Source organism: Zalophus californianus, chromosome 1, assembly GCF_009762305.2.
Source record: "Zalophus californianus isolate mZalCal1 chromosome 1, mZalCal1.pri.v2, whole genome shotgun sequence".
NCBI lineage: Eukaryota > Metazoa > Chordata > Mammalia > Carnivora > Otariidae > Zalophus > Zalophus californianus.
In genome coordinates this window covers 70,338,031-70,353,840 of record NC_045595.1, presented here as the reverse complement: position 1 = coordinate 70,353,840, position 15,810 = coordinate 70,338,031, and the positions used below count along the sequence as shown (strand labels likewise).

General features: G+C 48.1%; 1 protein-coding gene across 1 annotated transcript; it reads left to right on the top strand.

The window, feature by feature from the left end:
- The first annotated feature begins 4,282 nt into the window (after nt 1-4,282).
- On the top strand, nt 4,283-10,277 carry CCK (cholecystokinin). Its single transcript, XM_027585374.2, has 3 exons — nt 4,283-4,468; nt 5,562-5,777; nt 9,866-10,277. The coding sequence occupies exons 2-3, from the start codon at nt 5,564-5,566 to the stop codon at nt 9,997-9,999; spliced, it is 348 nt and encodes a 115-aa protein (XP_027441175.1). The 5' UTR covers nt 4,283-4,468; nt 5,562-5,563; the 3' UTR covers nt 10,000-10,277.
- The last annotated feature ends 5,533 nt before the right edge of the window (nt 10,278-15,810 follow it).

The window sequence follows — 15,810 nt, the reverse complement described above, 5'->3', positions numbered from 1 at the left end:
GGTGGGCAGGTGGGGAACAGAGAGGGCACTGCCCTTGCTCTTTCCTTTCCTGAGACAAGAGGATGGGCTTAGGGTAAAACTTAATTACCATCTCATATTTGGTGAAATACAAAAACAACCTCCAAACAAGGTAAAATTTCATTACAACTTCCATTGTGTTTATTTGCATTGAAAAGCAAAACCATTTCTCCTTAACATACATAATGAGGTCTACATATCAAAGAGCCTAAAAGAGGAACCTCAAGCAAGGGTTTGCATATGTTCCCACAAATCTTCAGCCCAAACCCTCTACCTGATCTACTTCTCTCAGAATCATTTGTGCCCATCGATGACCTACCGCATACACAAGTATTTTTCTTGTTTATTACCTATCTCTCCCACTAGAATGGAAGCACCATGAGCAGAGGGATTTTTGTCTGTCTTGCTCCCTGTTGTATCCCAACAGTGCCTAATGGACAGTTGATGCTTTCAGTAGCATTATCCTGAAATTAGAGACAGCCATGGGGGCAAGTGGTTTATTTGAGAGATGATACCAGATACAAAAGTGAGGAAATGAGAGGAGTAAGGCAGGGGAGAAGGAAAAGCCAAAAAGGGGCACCTGGATGGCTCAGTCATTTAAGCATCTGCCTTTGGCTCAGGTCATGATCCCTGGTCCTAGGATCAAGCCCCGCATCGGGCTCGCTGCTCAGCGTGGAGTCTGCTTCTCCCTCTCCCACTCCCCCTGTTTGTGCTCTCTCTCTCTCAAATAAACAAATAAAAATCTTTAAAAAAGAAAAGAAAAATCAGCTAAAGAGAGGTTATCAAGGCCTTTGCTGGACGAAAGAAACTTTGAGAAGATTCTAGAAGCTTCTGTAAATGGTCCATACAGAGGACAGGAAATGGGTTCCTATCCCCCACTGGATGAGGGTTGTCCTATCCTCTGGGATATTAAGACCCTTGTACTTCCAGACTAAACCTCTGCTAGGACTGAGCTTTGAGGCAGAGAGCTGCAGAGGGGTGCTTTAGAAACTTGAGATGAGAACACTGTTTGCTCACAACTGCCCAGTCCAAACCCAGCTAGAGCCAGAGGTGGGATATGTAGCTGTGGTGAAGGGCACCAAAAGCATCTGCCTTAAGAGGCATTAAGCAAGTATCTTTTTGTGAATAAATGGATTCTCCTTAATGCAGATATGCATTTGCATTAGCAGGAAAAGTGGGGTCCAGGCCCATCTTGCTTTAGAAGTGGTCTAGAGTTATTAGTACCCTCTGACCCATTAAGAAGGAAGACTCGTTACTATGGTCATGGAGTTCAGACCCCTTTTAACTTTTTATTTTCCCAGAGGATCTTCTGTAACATATCCCTGCTCAGAATCCCATTCCTAGGGGTGAAGTGGCTACAACTTTATTGCAAGTTATGCTCTTCTTCCAGCTTCTGATAATCCTTGTCACTGTTGGCTTCTCCTTATGGCATTTTTACTCTGGTGTCTTGGCCACTCCTTCTCTGGTTCTTTACCAGCCTCCTCTTCTCCACTCACCTTCTTGCTCTCGCTCCTCAGGATGTGCCTATTCTGCCTGCCCTCGTAGGCACTCCCTAGGACTCCCAGGCTGGCAGACACCACCACCCCCCAAAGACTCTGGTCCACACCTCCAGTGCCTCTCTGTCCTGAGCTCAGGGCTCATTCTCAACCTGCTCCTGGACCATCCATGCACCAGCAATGAGCTCAGTCTTATGTTAGACTCATTACCTCCCTCACCCGCATGCCGCAAACCTGCCCTCACACCGGAATTCTCGGTCTTGAGTAGCACTCCCACCCCCCACCCCACCCCCGTCTCACAACAGGGAGCCTCAAGGTCAGCCTCAGTCAACTAGTTTCATTGCCTTTCCAGGCTTCTCAGACACCAAGAGGTTAATAGTGGCTGTCTTGGGATGATGGAATTTTTCTTCTTCTCTCTCCTTTTACTGATTTTCTGAATTATCTCTAATGAACACATTACTTTCATAATGTTCAGTATGTTTTGTAATAACTAACAGGCTTCATAATGCATTATAATCCTCAATGTAAATCTATCTTGATCCCTCCTGGTCCTCCTAACAGATCCTGACTTACAGCATCTCCCCGCTTGGAACACCTTGCACATCACAACCAGACTCATCTTTCTAAAATCAGAGCCTCATTCCTTTACTCCCCCTCAGCAAAACATTTCTCTGGGGGCACCTGGGTGGCTCAATAGGTTGAGCGATTGACTCTTGATCTCGGCTCAGGTCATGATGTCAGGGTCCTGGGCGGGGTCCCCTGCCCAGGCTCTACACTCAGCGTGGAGTCCGCTTGAGGACTCTCTCTCTCCCTCTCCCTTTGCCCCTACCCCCCTCCACTGCACTTGCTGTGCACTTTCTCTCTCTCTCTCAAATAAATAAATCTTTCTTAAAAAAAAAACAACACATTTCTCTGGGATCATCCCCCACCTCCTCCACCCTGAAAGTCCCCCCAGTACATCAGAATCACCAGGGGGGTGTCTGTTAACTTGTTTTTTCTGCTCCCCCATTATATTGTCACCATTGTTCATACTACATCTCCAATGCCTGGCACAAAGCAAGTGTTCAATAAATACATATTAATTAAATGGATGGAAGGAAGGGCATTAAGTCACTGGCTTACCATAGGGAAATTCTATAGCAGTGCTTCTCGAAGGGTGGTCAGGGGCCCACCAGCAGGTGCCTCATTGGGGAACTTGTTAGAAATGCAGCTTCTTGGGCCCCACTTCAGAATCAAAAACTCTGGAGGGGTTTGAACAAGCCGTTTAGGTGATTCCGTCTTATAACAAGTTTATGTTCCCAGAAATGTCTTAGCCACAGTCACAAATCAAACTGGTTTCTCAAACTGAACTGCACAACCCTTAGCAGCCTCGTGGGAAAACCACTGGAAAACATTTTATCTGCAGCTGTTTCAGAAATGTTGCCTGTTGGTTGCAGAAAAACAGCAGCCTCTAGAGTTTAGAAAAGGGGATGCAACCAGAAGTGTCTCCCCGCCAAGCTCCCCCAGCCAACCCCCCCACGCCGACCCCCACCCCCTCAAGAGTCCTCGCGGTCCGGCCATCTCGGGACCCCCACTGCTGAGTACAGGTGCCAGTTTTCAAAGAAGCACTTCCAAATGCTTCTTGAGGGAAAGGAGGGGAGGAATGAGGGTTCCGGGACGGGAGGAGGGATGGATGCGACCCGGAGGTCTCGGGCAGGGAGGCTCAGTGCGCGAGGCAGCCAGGGCCAGGCGGTGGATCCTCGGCTAGGCTCAGCTCTTCGCGCCTCGGTTTGCCGTCTGTGAAATGGGATTGCCAGTGCCTTTTCGCGGAGACGCGGCGAACTCGAGCACCCACCCAAACGGCCTCAGGGCCGAGGCGGCTTTGGCCACCACGGCGCCCTGGCACGGGTCACCTGGCTCGGGAGCCAGGGGCGCGATGGCATTGGGAAGGACGCAGGACGGCCTCCGCGCCTCCCCTGCCCGCTGCGGGCGGTGAGTGACCAGGGCGAGGTCCTCAAGCCGAAGCCGAGCAGCGGGCGCTGGAGCGGGGATCCGGCCTGGGTGTGAATGCTCCCCGACTGGAGGCAGGTGGGAGGGGCGGATGCCGCTGCCGGAGGGGAACACCGAGAGAGGGCTCTTTGGGACACTCGCTGGCGCCACTTGGCGACCAGGAGCCGCGCGCGCCGCGAGCAGGAGTAATTTGGCCCCGAGGAAAACACAGCCCTTTCCCAAACTCTGAGCAAAGTCCTGGGGTGTCATCCTCACTTTACAGCTGCGTGAACAGAGGCCCGGGGTTTCCAAGAACCAGCTGCGGCCGGAGCCCTTTCGCTGACCCGGGAACACCTGCCCTCGGAATCCTGGAGAACCTCCAGGGCTTTTCATGGGGCGGAGCAGAAAGTGAAGACACCTCCCTCCCCCAGGAAGCCCACTCACTGGTCAAAAAAAACCAGAGCTGCTTGGGATGCTCCGAGGGGCGCTAACACCCCCTCCAGCTCCGAATTACACTTTGCTGAAACCCCGCCCCCCGCCCTGCTCCGGGTCTCCTTTCCGGCCCCTCCGGTCCCCAAAGCGGACTAAACTTGGGCAGCTTCTCCAACCTGAAGGATATTCCCGACACCCAGGTTTCCCACCCTGGAATGGGAGAGGGAGAGGGACAGAGTTGGGAGAGGAAGCTCCTCCGACAGAGAGGGGGGGCTGGGCACGGGACACCCCTCCTGCGAGGGGTTAACCCAGCTCCAGTGGGCCGTTGCCTCCTCTCTCCCAGGAGCCACTTCAATCGGTTGTCGTCCCAGTGGCCGCCCTCTGAGCACGTGTTGCTGCCGGTCTGCGTCAACGCTGGGTAAACAGATGACTGGCTGACAGCACCGGGAGGGGCTATTTAAGAGACAGCGTCCTGCCTGCCCCCTGAACTTGGCTCAGCTCCCCCTCCACTCCCGTCGAAACGCACGCAAAGCCCGCTGCGTCCTACTCTGAAGGTAGGTTCCCCGCATTCCCGCGGGGGATCCAAGTGTCAAGTTGGCTTGAGAATGCTGTCTTCAGTTTTGTGCCCCTTCCATTTTATTTATCCGTTTTCTGCGTCTTCTTCCCAGCTCGAAAGACATTTCTTGAAGTCAGTAACAGGGAGGTTTGGGTGGGTAGAGCTGCTTAGGAGACTTCAAAGCGCCTTTGTTCTCGTCCGCACGCAATGCTGGACTATCTATTTGCTAGGATTAGCATGCAGTTTGGGATTAGCTTGATGTTACACAGAGGTGCAGCGTACTTTGCAATCTCTTCAAATAAACTATCAAGAGGTTTTAAGATTTAAATTCATTTTCTAAAAATTGCAGAAAAATTCCAGGCTTTGGGGATAGAAACGTGCGGCTGTCGTATCTGCTGGTGCATCTAAAAGGCTGCGGCGCTTTGCCAAGGACAGAAGACTGAGCGCATACTTCTGACAACATTTTTTATGAAGATTTATTTATTTTAGCATACTTCTGATTTTTAAAAAAGCCCTTCCTGTGTTCTGCATAGTAGTTTATTGCCAATTCCCATATACACCTTAAAGAAACTTTCTAAATATGGCTTTTGTTTTTTGTTCCCTCATTTTAAGCTGTGCTTCTTTTTTTTTTTTTTTTTTTCACCCTTTATTTCCCCCATTGAAAGCTTCTTAGCTATCAAGGATCTCGCTTCTCCCACGGTGTCTTGTCTTGAGATTATTTTCCCAGCTTTAATCTCTTGCTTTTCCAGTTAGAAGACAGACGTTCTAACCACACTTTCTGAAACGAATGGAAAACAGAAGACATTTCTTCTGCTAGCCAGGGCAGAAGACAGGGTCTCTGTCCGCTTCCCCGGGCACGGGGTGTGGTTCACCCAAAAGACAAACGGGGTGTGCCCGGACACGCGCGCTGTGGCCACCTGGCTCACGTCGGCGCCTGGCGAGCCCTTGTGTGTGCACCAGTGTGGCGGACCTGGGGCCCCGCGCGTTTGGACTGAGCCCCCTTTTCCGTACCCCGGCTGCCCCGAGCCTCCACGAGAGCCCGCGATCCGCCCACCTTTTCGCTCACGTCCCCTCGCCTTTGCTCTCCGCAGCCATGAACGGCGGCGTGTGCCTGTGCGTGCTGCTGGCGGTCCTGGCGGCCGGCGCCCTGGCGCAGCCGGTCCCTTCGGCGGACCCGGTGGGCCCAGGGGCGCAGCAGGAGGAAGAGGCGCCCCGGAGGCAGCTGAGGGCAGTGCAGAAGGTGGACGACGAGCCCCGAGCGCACCTGGGCGCGCTGCTGGCCAGGTACATCCAGCAGGCCCGGAAAGGTACGGATGCTCTTTCATCTGTAGGGACCTTATTCCTCACTCCGACCCCCCGCGGGCCTCCCAATCCTGACCCTCCTCCCTAGCGTCTGGCTGATGGAGGCGGGTAACCCCGGGGAAGGAAACACAAGGCGACGCGTTAAGCTGAAAGGTTTTTCACTTTCTTCCCTCACCCCCACCCCCCTGCCCCACGAATTGCACTGCGCCGGACAGTACGATTTTCTGGACGTCCTTTGTAGCAAACTGAGAGCGAGGGTGGAGGATTTAATTAATTAAGGAAAACCTTTTTTAAAAAGCTTTCTTGAAACTAGTTTTTGGCACATGTTGCTGTTTAAGTTCAACGCCATATTATGAAGACATGAAAAGATAATTACCGAGCAAATTACGGACTCTAAAAGGGTTTGCAGATCTACTAAATACCCAATACTGTAAATGCAGAGGAACCAGGAGCCACTCAGACAGTGACACTTGGAAACCCCTAGCAGAAAGGGATCGATGCTGAGAAAGCTCTTGAGTTCAGACTACAACAGTTGAAAAAGCAGTGACAATGTGTCAGTTTTCACCAAAGAACCTAACAGGAGGAAAGAATCAGTAGCAGTTTTGAGTTGTCCTTGGCAGTAATTTAAAATGATTACTCAAGAGACCTGTTTGTTTTTATTTTGCTGTTGGAGACATGGTCCCAATTGCAGCAGTAGCGTGCAAGCCAGGTTTCTCAGCATCAGAAGGCTGTCTCCAGGAATAAGGTGACTGAGTGGCTCACTAGCTGGGTGCCATACTGACAGCCTATCCCTTTCCTGGGCCTGTCTCACCTGTAAAGCAGGGATGAGGCTAGAGTTCTGCGAGTCCCTTCTAGCTCTTTGTGAGATTCAGAGGGAGGCTCATGCATCTGTAGGGTCCTTAGGAACCATGATTGGGACTGGGGCAGTTTTTTTCTACCAGCTTGATCCACAGGGACACTGATGGTGAACACACGAGCCGTGGGGCAGTGTGCTAAACTGGACCAACGCAGCTGGACAGTAAACCACAGAAAATGCTGCTGGGAAGGGTGGGGGGTGGGCTCCTTTCCCAGGAGGCTCTCTTACTCTCCAATCTGTCAGGGCCTGGATTTGAACCTTAAGCTCATGGCTTGACTAGACAAGGAGGAAACGATGGGCTTGGCTTTCCAGAGTCTCTGATGGTTTCATATGAAGGTAAGATCAGAACTTTTTTGACCAGGGAAATTCAGAAGGAAACAACAACAACAGAAGATGATTTGTTATATTTTGTCCTCTCTTTGGAAATTGTCCCAGCTACCATCTTCTGTTTTGCTCTCTGGCTAATTAAATTGAGAGATGTGGAAATATTAGTCAGATGACAGAAAAATCTGAAAACTTTTTGAGTCCCTATTGATTGTCTGTCTCAAAGTAATTTAATATCTGTCCTTGGATGTAGATTGAATTTCAGCCAGACCAGTCTGAAATATCACAGGTTTTTCATTGAGCCATAATCTGGAACCACCTCCCCACCTTCAGGAAAGAGCCACCAGAAACAGGTCTGGGAAAGAAGCCAGTTACCAAACTCTTTCCCTAGAACGGACACTTGACATGGCATTACGCTACAAATCTTAGCTGGCAGTTTCTTCCTAGCATCCCTTGTCAGCCACCTTCTCCCGTTGCCTTTAGAATGTTGTGCCAAACAAGCCCACGTGGGAATGGCAGCCTTAGGTGGAAAACAATCACACTCTTCTCTTTGACAAATATGAACCAGGAATAAATATTTATACCTGTACAGTTTCTTTGACTATTTTACATATTTTGAGATCATACTGGCTAATCTACCCCTCTATCGTACTTAGGCTTAAAGATTCTAAACATGCTCATGTACTCTTTGAGGAGTGCTCAAGAGTTTATCATCAGGAACTGTCTGCAGGGCTTTCAGGGATTGAGGGGAAGCAGGTCTGTTGGGGGCAGGGGACATCTAACATACACCTGCCCCATGCCCAGCGAAGCTCTAATGATACATCTGTAACATCGGTAGGGTCTGCTAGTCCTCCCAGAAGCCCTGCTTAGTAAATTCCGTTAGCCTCCCTTTGTCAGTGTGGCAGCCGGGGAGAATGTATAACCTACATGACTTTGCACATCTCACCGACTGTTCAAAACCCTGCCTTCTCCAGAAGGCCTGGGAGCCATTCAGTTTCCCAGCTGTACTGACCATTTGGGGTTTTAAAGTTTAAAGGAGCCAGGCTCTTCGATTCAATTCTGTAAACCAGTAGTAGTTCCTACTTTGTGTTGCACTGGGGAAGTGAGTGAGGACCCTGGTAAATGCATACACTGCATGTGGAATGGCGAAATTGAGGTGTGTAACCAGCACAGCCACCAGGGCTGAAAACGTGGTGCCCTCACCGCCCCCCCCCCATACACACACACACAACCCAGGCTGCTTGCACACATCGAAGCTGCCACTTTGCCTTCATTAACTGGAACTTGGGGCTGTGCCCAGCCTTTGGTGGGGGCATTCATCAGCAGCAGGAAGAAGGATGGGCCATATTTCCATAACTGTGTACAACTAACTGGATCCGCAAGGTTTTTTTGAATGCAATGACTAATATTTCACCTGAAAAATGTTGAACCGTTCAATGCCAGGTCTGTTTGCCTTTTGCATAGGCTGGAGATACCTGCAAAGGGGTTGGAATGTGCTGGATTGACTCTTGATTCCAAGGCTGGGAAAGGATTGAGGTGGGGTTGGGGGGTGAAGAACGGTTGGGGACATTGCTCTGTATAATTGTTCTGGTTTTTAATGTAGCTAGCTTTACTCGGTCATCCAGTAAGACAGAGAAGCTGCTCCTGTCAGGTCATTTATCAACAAATAAGCTATGGTCTGACTCTTTGCAGCCTGTGGGCAAGAGTTGGCAAGGGCAGCCTCATACAGTAGGGCTGGATGCCAGCATCACAAACAGTGGGGACACAGTGGCCCCATGGAGTGATCTCCCACCATGTTGCTCTTAGAGTTGCCTGGGCTTTGCCCTTCGAGGTCCCTGAGGGACATGTCTTGTCTCTTAGCTTGCACAGAAAAAGCCACTATACAGATTTCTTATCCAGAAAGCCACTGTCTGTGATCTGTGGGCTAAGACTATGTCACATGTCTCTAAAGGAACTGCTTCTTCATGTCCCTGCTCCCTCAATGTGAATGACACATGAGAACCATCCTGTTCCTGAGGACTTCACTCCCATCCCCAAAGGCCCATTGCTCATTCAGTTATTGCATTTTAGTCAAAAGGGATAAATGGTGTGCTTGGTTGGCTCAATCATTAAGCGTCTGCCTTCAGCTCACGTCATGATTCCAGAGTCCTGGGATCGAGCCCCGCATCGGGCTCCCTGCTCAGCGGGAAGCCTGCTTCTCCCTTTCCCACTCCCCCTGCTTGTGTTCCCTCTCTCGCTGTGTCTCTTTCTTTCAAATAAATAAATAAAATCTTTAATAAAAAAAAGGAATAAATGAAATAACCTCCTTATTACTTCTCTGCCCACTCTTCTTTGAGTGTTACTGAAGTAAGATTTTACTCTAACAGTGTGCCTTTTTCTCAGTATCATTTTTTAAAAAGAAGGTAGCTTTCAAATTAATTTCTAAACAGTATTTGTCTAGCAGTGCGACTTGACCCCATTTTTTTTTAAACCATTCTAACATCAAAATTTTGTAATTGTGTTACCTTAACAAGAGTACTCAGGTATGCTGGGGATCTTGAGGGGCAAACTTCAGCAACGGGTAAGTACCAAGGAAATTCTTGCTTGGCATCTGCTGAGGGCCAGCTACATAAGAGAAAACACCCCTAGGAGTAGGGAAATTGAGGCAGGTCCCATAGTCAGTGAATCCACTTAAATCCTTACAGATTGAAAGCCATACCCATCGCTAATAAATATTACCCTCTCTTTTTACCCAGACCTGGGTCCTTCACTTAGATTTTGGTCCAGCAATCCCACTACTTGATGGCTCTTTGATACCTTTAAGAAGGTGCCTGTTACGTAGTGTCTGGCTTTTCTCATTGTTCTCCTTTACAGATTGAATTAGCGATGCTCTTCAATATAATGGCCTTGTTTTCTTTCCCCTGCCCCTTGTAGCTCCGTCTGGCCGAATGTCTGTCATTAAGAACCTGCAGAGCCTGGACCCCAGTCACAGGATAAGCGACCGGGACTACATGGGCTGGATGGATTTTGGCCGGCGCAGTGCTGAGGAGTATGAGTACCCCTCCTAAGGGACCCCGCCTTTGTCAGCATGCCAGGAAGCGACCTCCTGGCTCAGATGAGGCAGAATAAGAAAGCAATCACACTCATAACTCATTGTCTCTGAAGTTTGACATTTTAAGTATCTATTTATTAAGTTTTCAGTGAGAAAAATATGTCTGTAAGATTGTCCAGGGCAACTTCACGCCTCACCAGACTTGTACGAATGGAAGACAAAACATTTTCCTCGTCTGTGACGCCTGGTCCTAAAGTGTTGCTATGCTATTAAAATGATTTCATTCTGCCCCCTTGTTCCCTGTGTCTATCGAGCACAAAGGGCTCCATTTAATCCTCAGGACCTTCAAGGAGGGAAGCCTGATACTTGGATTTTGCCCAAGGACAAATCCCTGCAGTAGATGATTGCAGAGAAGGCTTGAGAAATGAGGGTCGGGCATCAGGCTAACTTCTCTGCAGCTGTGCATAGTGGCAGTGAAAGGACCTTCTGGGTCAGCTCCATGGCCCAGCCCTGGCCATCCTGGGCCTGGGGCCCCAGCGGGGCTCCCCTGCAAAAATAGAACGTGTCCTGCTTGTAGGGAGCACTCATTTGTCTGGGTAAAGACCAGAAAGGCAGCTTGGGATGGAGCCTTCCATCCGCGCATCCCCACAGGATACCAACCCCATCCCACACCAGGATTTCCTTGCAGTTCCCTTGGCCTTTAAACAAATTATGAGGCAATGCCAGTCGGTGCTTTCACATCCCTTGGATCTCTCCATGGCCCCGTGGTACAGAGGTTATTGTCCTCTTATAGATGGGGAAACAGGCCCTGAGAAGTGGAAGTGACGGGCCCACAGTTCCCCAGCTAACGAGATTCACAGACTTGATCGCTCCCAGGTAGTGTGACCTCCATCACCCCAGCCTTTCCAGATTCCGGAGTGCATATGAATCACCAGGGAATCTTGTAACCCACACATTCGGATTCAGCAAGTCTGGCCTTGGGCCTGAGCAAGCTCCCGGGTGATACCAGCATGGTAGAGCCTGGACCACACTTGGGTGGCAGTGGTCTAGAGAGGAGCCTGTGATTACAATCCCCTGGGTCTCACCATATCTCAGAGACATATTTCAGGGCATGTTGGGTGATTCTGGTAGCTATTCGGAGCAGAAGCTCTCCTTCCTTGGGCCAATCCCTCCGTTGGGTCTCTGTAGGGGTCCGTAAAAGAAACTATTTCAAGGGGACACCTGGAGATAATCTGACACCAGCCACCCACAGTGTAGCCTTGTCATGCCTCCTGGCCAAGGCTTCCAGGAATTTCAAGTTTTTATCCAACAAAGGCCCCAGGTGGCCTAATGCAGCCGGACATGCAGCCCCAAAGGAACAGACGTTGGAAAGAATGTTGGCAAATCTATAACCGGTCCTGGACGGGCCATCCTTGACCCAGAGCTACGCAGCAGACCCTTAGTGCCAGCTTCCTTGGTGGTAGAAAGACGATGCCAGGAAAGTCCTCAGAAGAAGAGGACTTGGCAATTCTTTAACTTGAACTGAAGTCAGCATTCAGTGTAAAACAGACTCTGAAGAGACAACACATTATACTGTTCCCTCGTGAGGTCATTACCTCATTCAGTCCCTACAGTTTGGTCTCAAAGACTGCTTCGTATCTCAGGGGTCCAAGCCTGGCCAAATGCCCAGATGCATATGTTTTTAGTGCAGAACACACACATCTTGTAAAAAACACTGTTTTTGTTCTGGGTGTGCAGGGGATCTTGGGTATAGATGGGAATGAGTGTGTGTGTGTGTGTGTGTGTGTGTGTGTGTGTGTGTGTGTGTGTGTGTTGGGATGGGGGACGGTGAAAGACTTGGAATTTAATATGAAATGAGCTATGGGGAATGGGTGACAAAGGTCTGATCTGAATTAGTAATTTGTAAATCATCAGGGAAGTGGATGGTAAAATATCATTTTCAAAGAAAAGACATGAGCCATAGAAATATAAATGAACACACATCAAAGATGTCATTTTACTCATTAATAAAGAGACCAGTAAGATGTCATATCATTGCAAAGGAGAATCTGAAGGACAGACACATTGAGGCAGTCAAGAATGCCAAAATGAATTTGCTGATAGACACAAAACTGGGTTGTATCTTTAGGCCAATAAAATGCAATGTTTGGAAAAACCTGTTATCCAGGACAGAAAATGGTTGTATTTTTCGGGGACAATATTCACTGATGTTTCTATGGACTAGAATTATTTGAGGGACTGCCAGTTTTCTATGGCTTACAAAGTAGCCCAGTCAGAAACACAGACCTCAACAGCATGGGATCCATGCCCAGCGTCCCACTGAAAGGACACCCACTAATCCCCTTTGCTCATTTCAAAGTCTTTCACAGTTCCTCCTAATGCAGGAAAGGGAAAGGACATTTTCTGGCCTCCTCTGGGCTGCAGGACTCTGTACAAGGAGTCTCGTGAGCAGGAGCTCAGGATGCTGTCCCAATCCTGCAAGCCTTCTTAAGATTCTCTCTCTCTCTCCCTCCCTCCCTCTCTCTCTAAAAATAAAATATACCCCACCCCAAACACACACACACACACACACACACACACACACACACACACACACACACACACAGGTCCAGCCCTACTTCTTTTGCTGTAAGTTAAAATCCAGAAAGAATAGAGCAATTTCAAAGAAGGAAAAAGAAGAATGTTGATGGGTTTTGTTGCATTTACTCAAAATATCAAAGAAGTGGAAACAATCTAAATGATCCACAGTGAGAGAGTTGTTAAAGAAATGAATGCACAACCAGCTAGTGGACTACTAAGCAGTTATTTAATGAGAATCGAGATGGTGTAGGAACATGGAAAATGACTATGATCCATGCAAAGTGAAAAGGTCCTCTGACCTCATTAGGTTTATTTTCCTTTTAATATGAAGATAATCAGGTGAGGGTCACAGGAGCACAGGTATTTTTCTTCATCTTCTCCAAACTTCTGTACTCTTTGTAGATCATCCTTATAATAACTATAGCTCATGTTTTCCAGGTTGTGCCAGTCTACAGAGAGACACAGAGTCAGAAGAAAAGCCATAAAATTAGTTCTTCAGCCATCTTGACCAAGAAAACACCCCCACCTCTCCCCAGATGATTTTGACAATCACTTGTGTAGCTACCCACGGCATCTGCCATTTTGCAGTTCCTCGGCTCCTACTCATTAAAGGCCTTTAAGCTCCCTGAGGATGTCACCTCTGCTGGTGGAGATTAAGAGTATTCCGGCAGCTGTGCCCACCCCCAGGTTCAGGCCCACTGTCTAGAGTCTTCTGGTACCTTCTGTCCTCAGAGTGGGACCCTAGTCCACACTGGTACCATTTTGTTCTCACTGGGTCTCAACAGTTCTCTGTGGGACCTGGATGCCAGTTATCATCAAATTCAGCAGTTTCCCCAGCCAGGTGGGTGTACTGCCTCCCCTGAGTGTGCAAGTCCTTTATTCTACTCAGTTTTCAGAAACATCATTGGCCCTGAATGTCACTTTGTATATTGAAGTCTCTGCATTTACTTTGTAAATTGAAAAATGATAGCATGAGTCACGTGGGCAGTCCATTCTTTACACCTGCTGGCTACGTTCGGTTCAGCAGGGTAGGGATGATGCAGGGGGGCCATGAGCACAGGTGCTGGGGTGGAACCAGAACATCACCCTTCTTTCGAAAGAACTTTATCCATTCTTCTACAGCAGGTCTGCTGGCTATGAATTCCCTTAGTTTTCCTTCATTGGAGAACATATTTATTTCACCTTCCTTCCTGAGGGATGTTTTCACTGGATTTAGAATTCCAGGTTGACAGTTCTTTTCTTTTGTACCTTCAAAATACTTCATCACTTCTCAAGGCTACCATGGTTTCTGCTGAGAAACCTGCAGTATTAAATCATGACTCGCCTACAGATAATGAGTCATTTTTCTCTGGCTGTTTTCAAGGTATCTTCTTTGTCTTAAGATCTCAACAGTTTGTTTACAATGTCTTCGGGTGCATATTTCTTTCAGTTTATCCTGTTTGGGATTTGTTCAGCTTCTTGAATGTGTAAGTTTATAACCTTTACCAAACTTGGGGAAGTTTTCAATCATGATTTCTTCAAATATTTTTCCAGCATCACACTCTTTATTTTCTCCTGGGATTTTGCTGCAACAAACATTCAACCTTTTGTTGCCCCACGTGTCCCAGAGGCTCTGTTCATTTTTTTCCCCTGTGGTTTACAATGGATAATTTCTATTTATCAATCTTCTGGTTCACACATTCTCTGTCATTTCCATTCTGCTAATGAGTCCCATCCCCTGAGTTTCTTAGCATGGTTTTTGTATTTTTCAGCTCTAAAATTGCCGTGGATATCTTCCATTTCCTTGTGAAGATTTTCTATTTTAACAATTATTTCAAGGAGGTTTGCAATTGCTTACTTGAGCACTTTTAGAACAGCTGGCTTGAAAGTCTTCGATAATTCCAACATCTGTGAAATCTCATCCTTGGTGTCTGTTAATTGTCTTTTCTGAGGAAGGTTGAAAATTTTATGGTCCTCTGTATGTTCAGTAATTTTGGATTGTGTCCTGTGGACAATTTGAATATTACATTATGAGACTCTGGATGTTGTTTAAGTCTTACCAAAAATGTTGATTTTTTTTGCTTTAGCAGGTGCAACCTGGTTAGATTCAGTCTGCAAGTTCCGGTCCCCCTGCTGTGGGCTGTGGTTCCAATGACAGTTCAGCTTTTCAATGAAGCTATACTGCTCTTTGGCTCCATTTCAGGCGTGCACCATGGTGGGACCTGGGTGGTGCTCTATGCATCACTTTAGTTGTCAAAATCTTCAGTATGCTAATTAGGACCTGATCCAGACATACATGGCTCAGAAGCTCATAAACAATGATACAGAGTCATTTTCCTGAGCTCCTCCCTCTCTGCAATCTCCCCTGCTCTTTTCAGTTCCCTGGTGCCCCCCTTTTGGGTCCTCCACTCAGAAATTCAGGGCTCTAGTACCCTGTTCTGCCACGCGCTTCCACATCTGAACCCATATTCAGGTCCCAAGGGCAGGAGAACAGAGAGAGAGAGAAAAAAAGCCATGGGGGCTGGCCTCACCCTCTTGGGATCACCGTTCCTCTCTGTGAAGAGCAAGTTTCCCCTTCCTTAGGGTTTTGGCCCTACCACATTACTGACAGTCACCACTGCACTGTGGGTCTGCCTGGGCGCCGTGGCATGAGAGAGCAGAGAAAGAGGAGAAAGAGAAAACCAGGGACTGCCCATGCTCTTTGGGCATTAAGAGCTCCCTTTTTCATTCCTCAAGCCAGAATGAAAGGGCATCTCCTGGAGCTATCTGGGCCCTAGACCCCGCTTCCAGTGTCCGGTGCGTTAAGCTTAAGAAAGGCACCACCAAAGCCTTCAGGACTTTCCCTCTGCCTTCTCTCAGCCTGCCAGAGTCTGGCATTTCCTGCTGGAACTGTAGGATCTTGATGTGATATCACCTCAAGATGTGTTGAAGATTTAAAACCCAGTCATTACTAGCATCAGACTATTCCCTAAGAAGGGGTGGCTTGCTTTATTATCTTAATTTTGAATTGTTTAATATGACTCCCAAGAGGCTTCTGGTTTGGAAAATCTCAAGAGAGGACAAGTATTGCTGACATGTGGAATGCTACATCTAACCAAGCTCCAAGACTAGCACCTTTTCTACCTTTTCCTTTTTACGGCTCACATGCTGGTCTGGGCAAATAGAAGCAGGCATACTTGGCAGTAGCTGGAGCCTTACTTGCCCAAACACCTCTAGACTGCAGCCAGAATGACTTCCATGGGTTGGATCTTTCTCTAAGTTCCGTTTT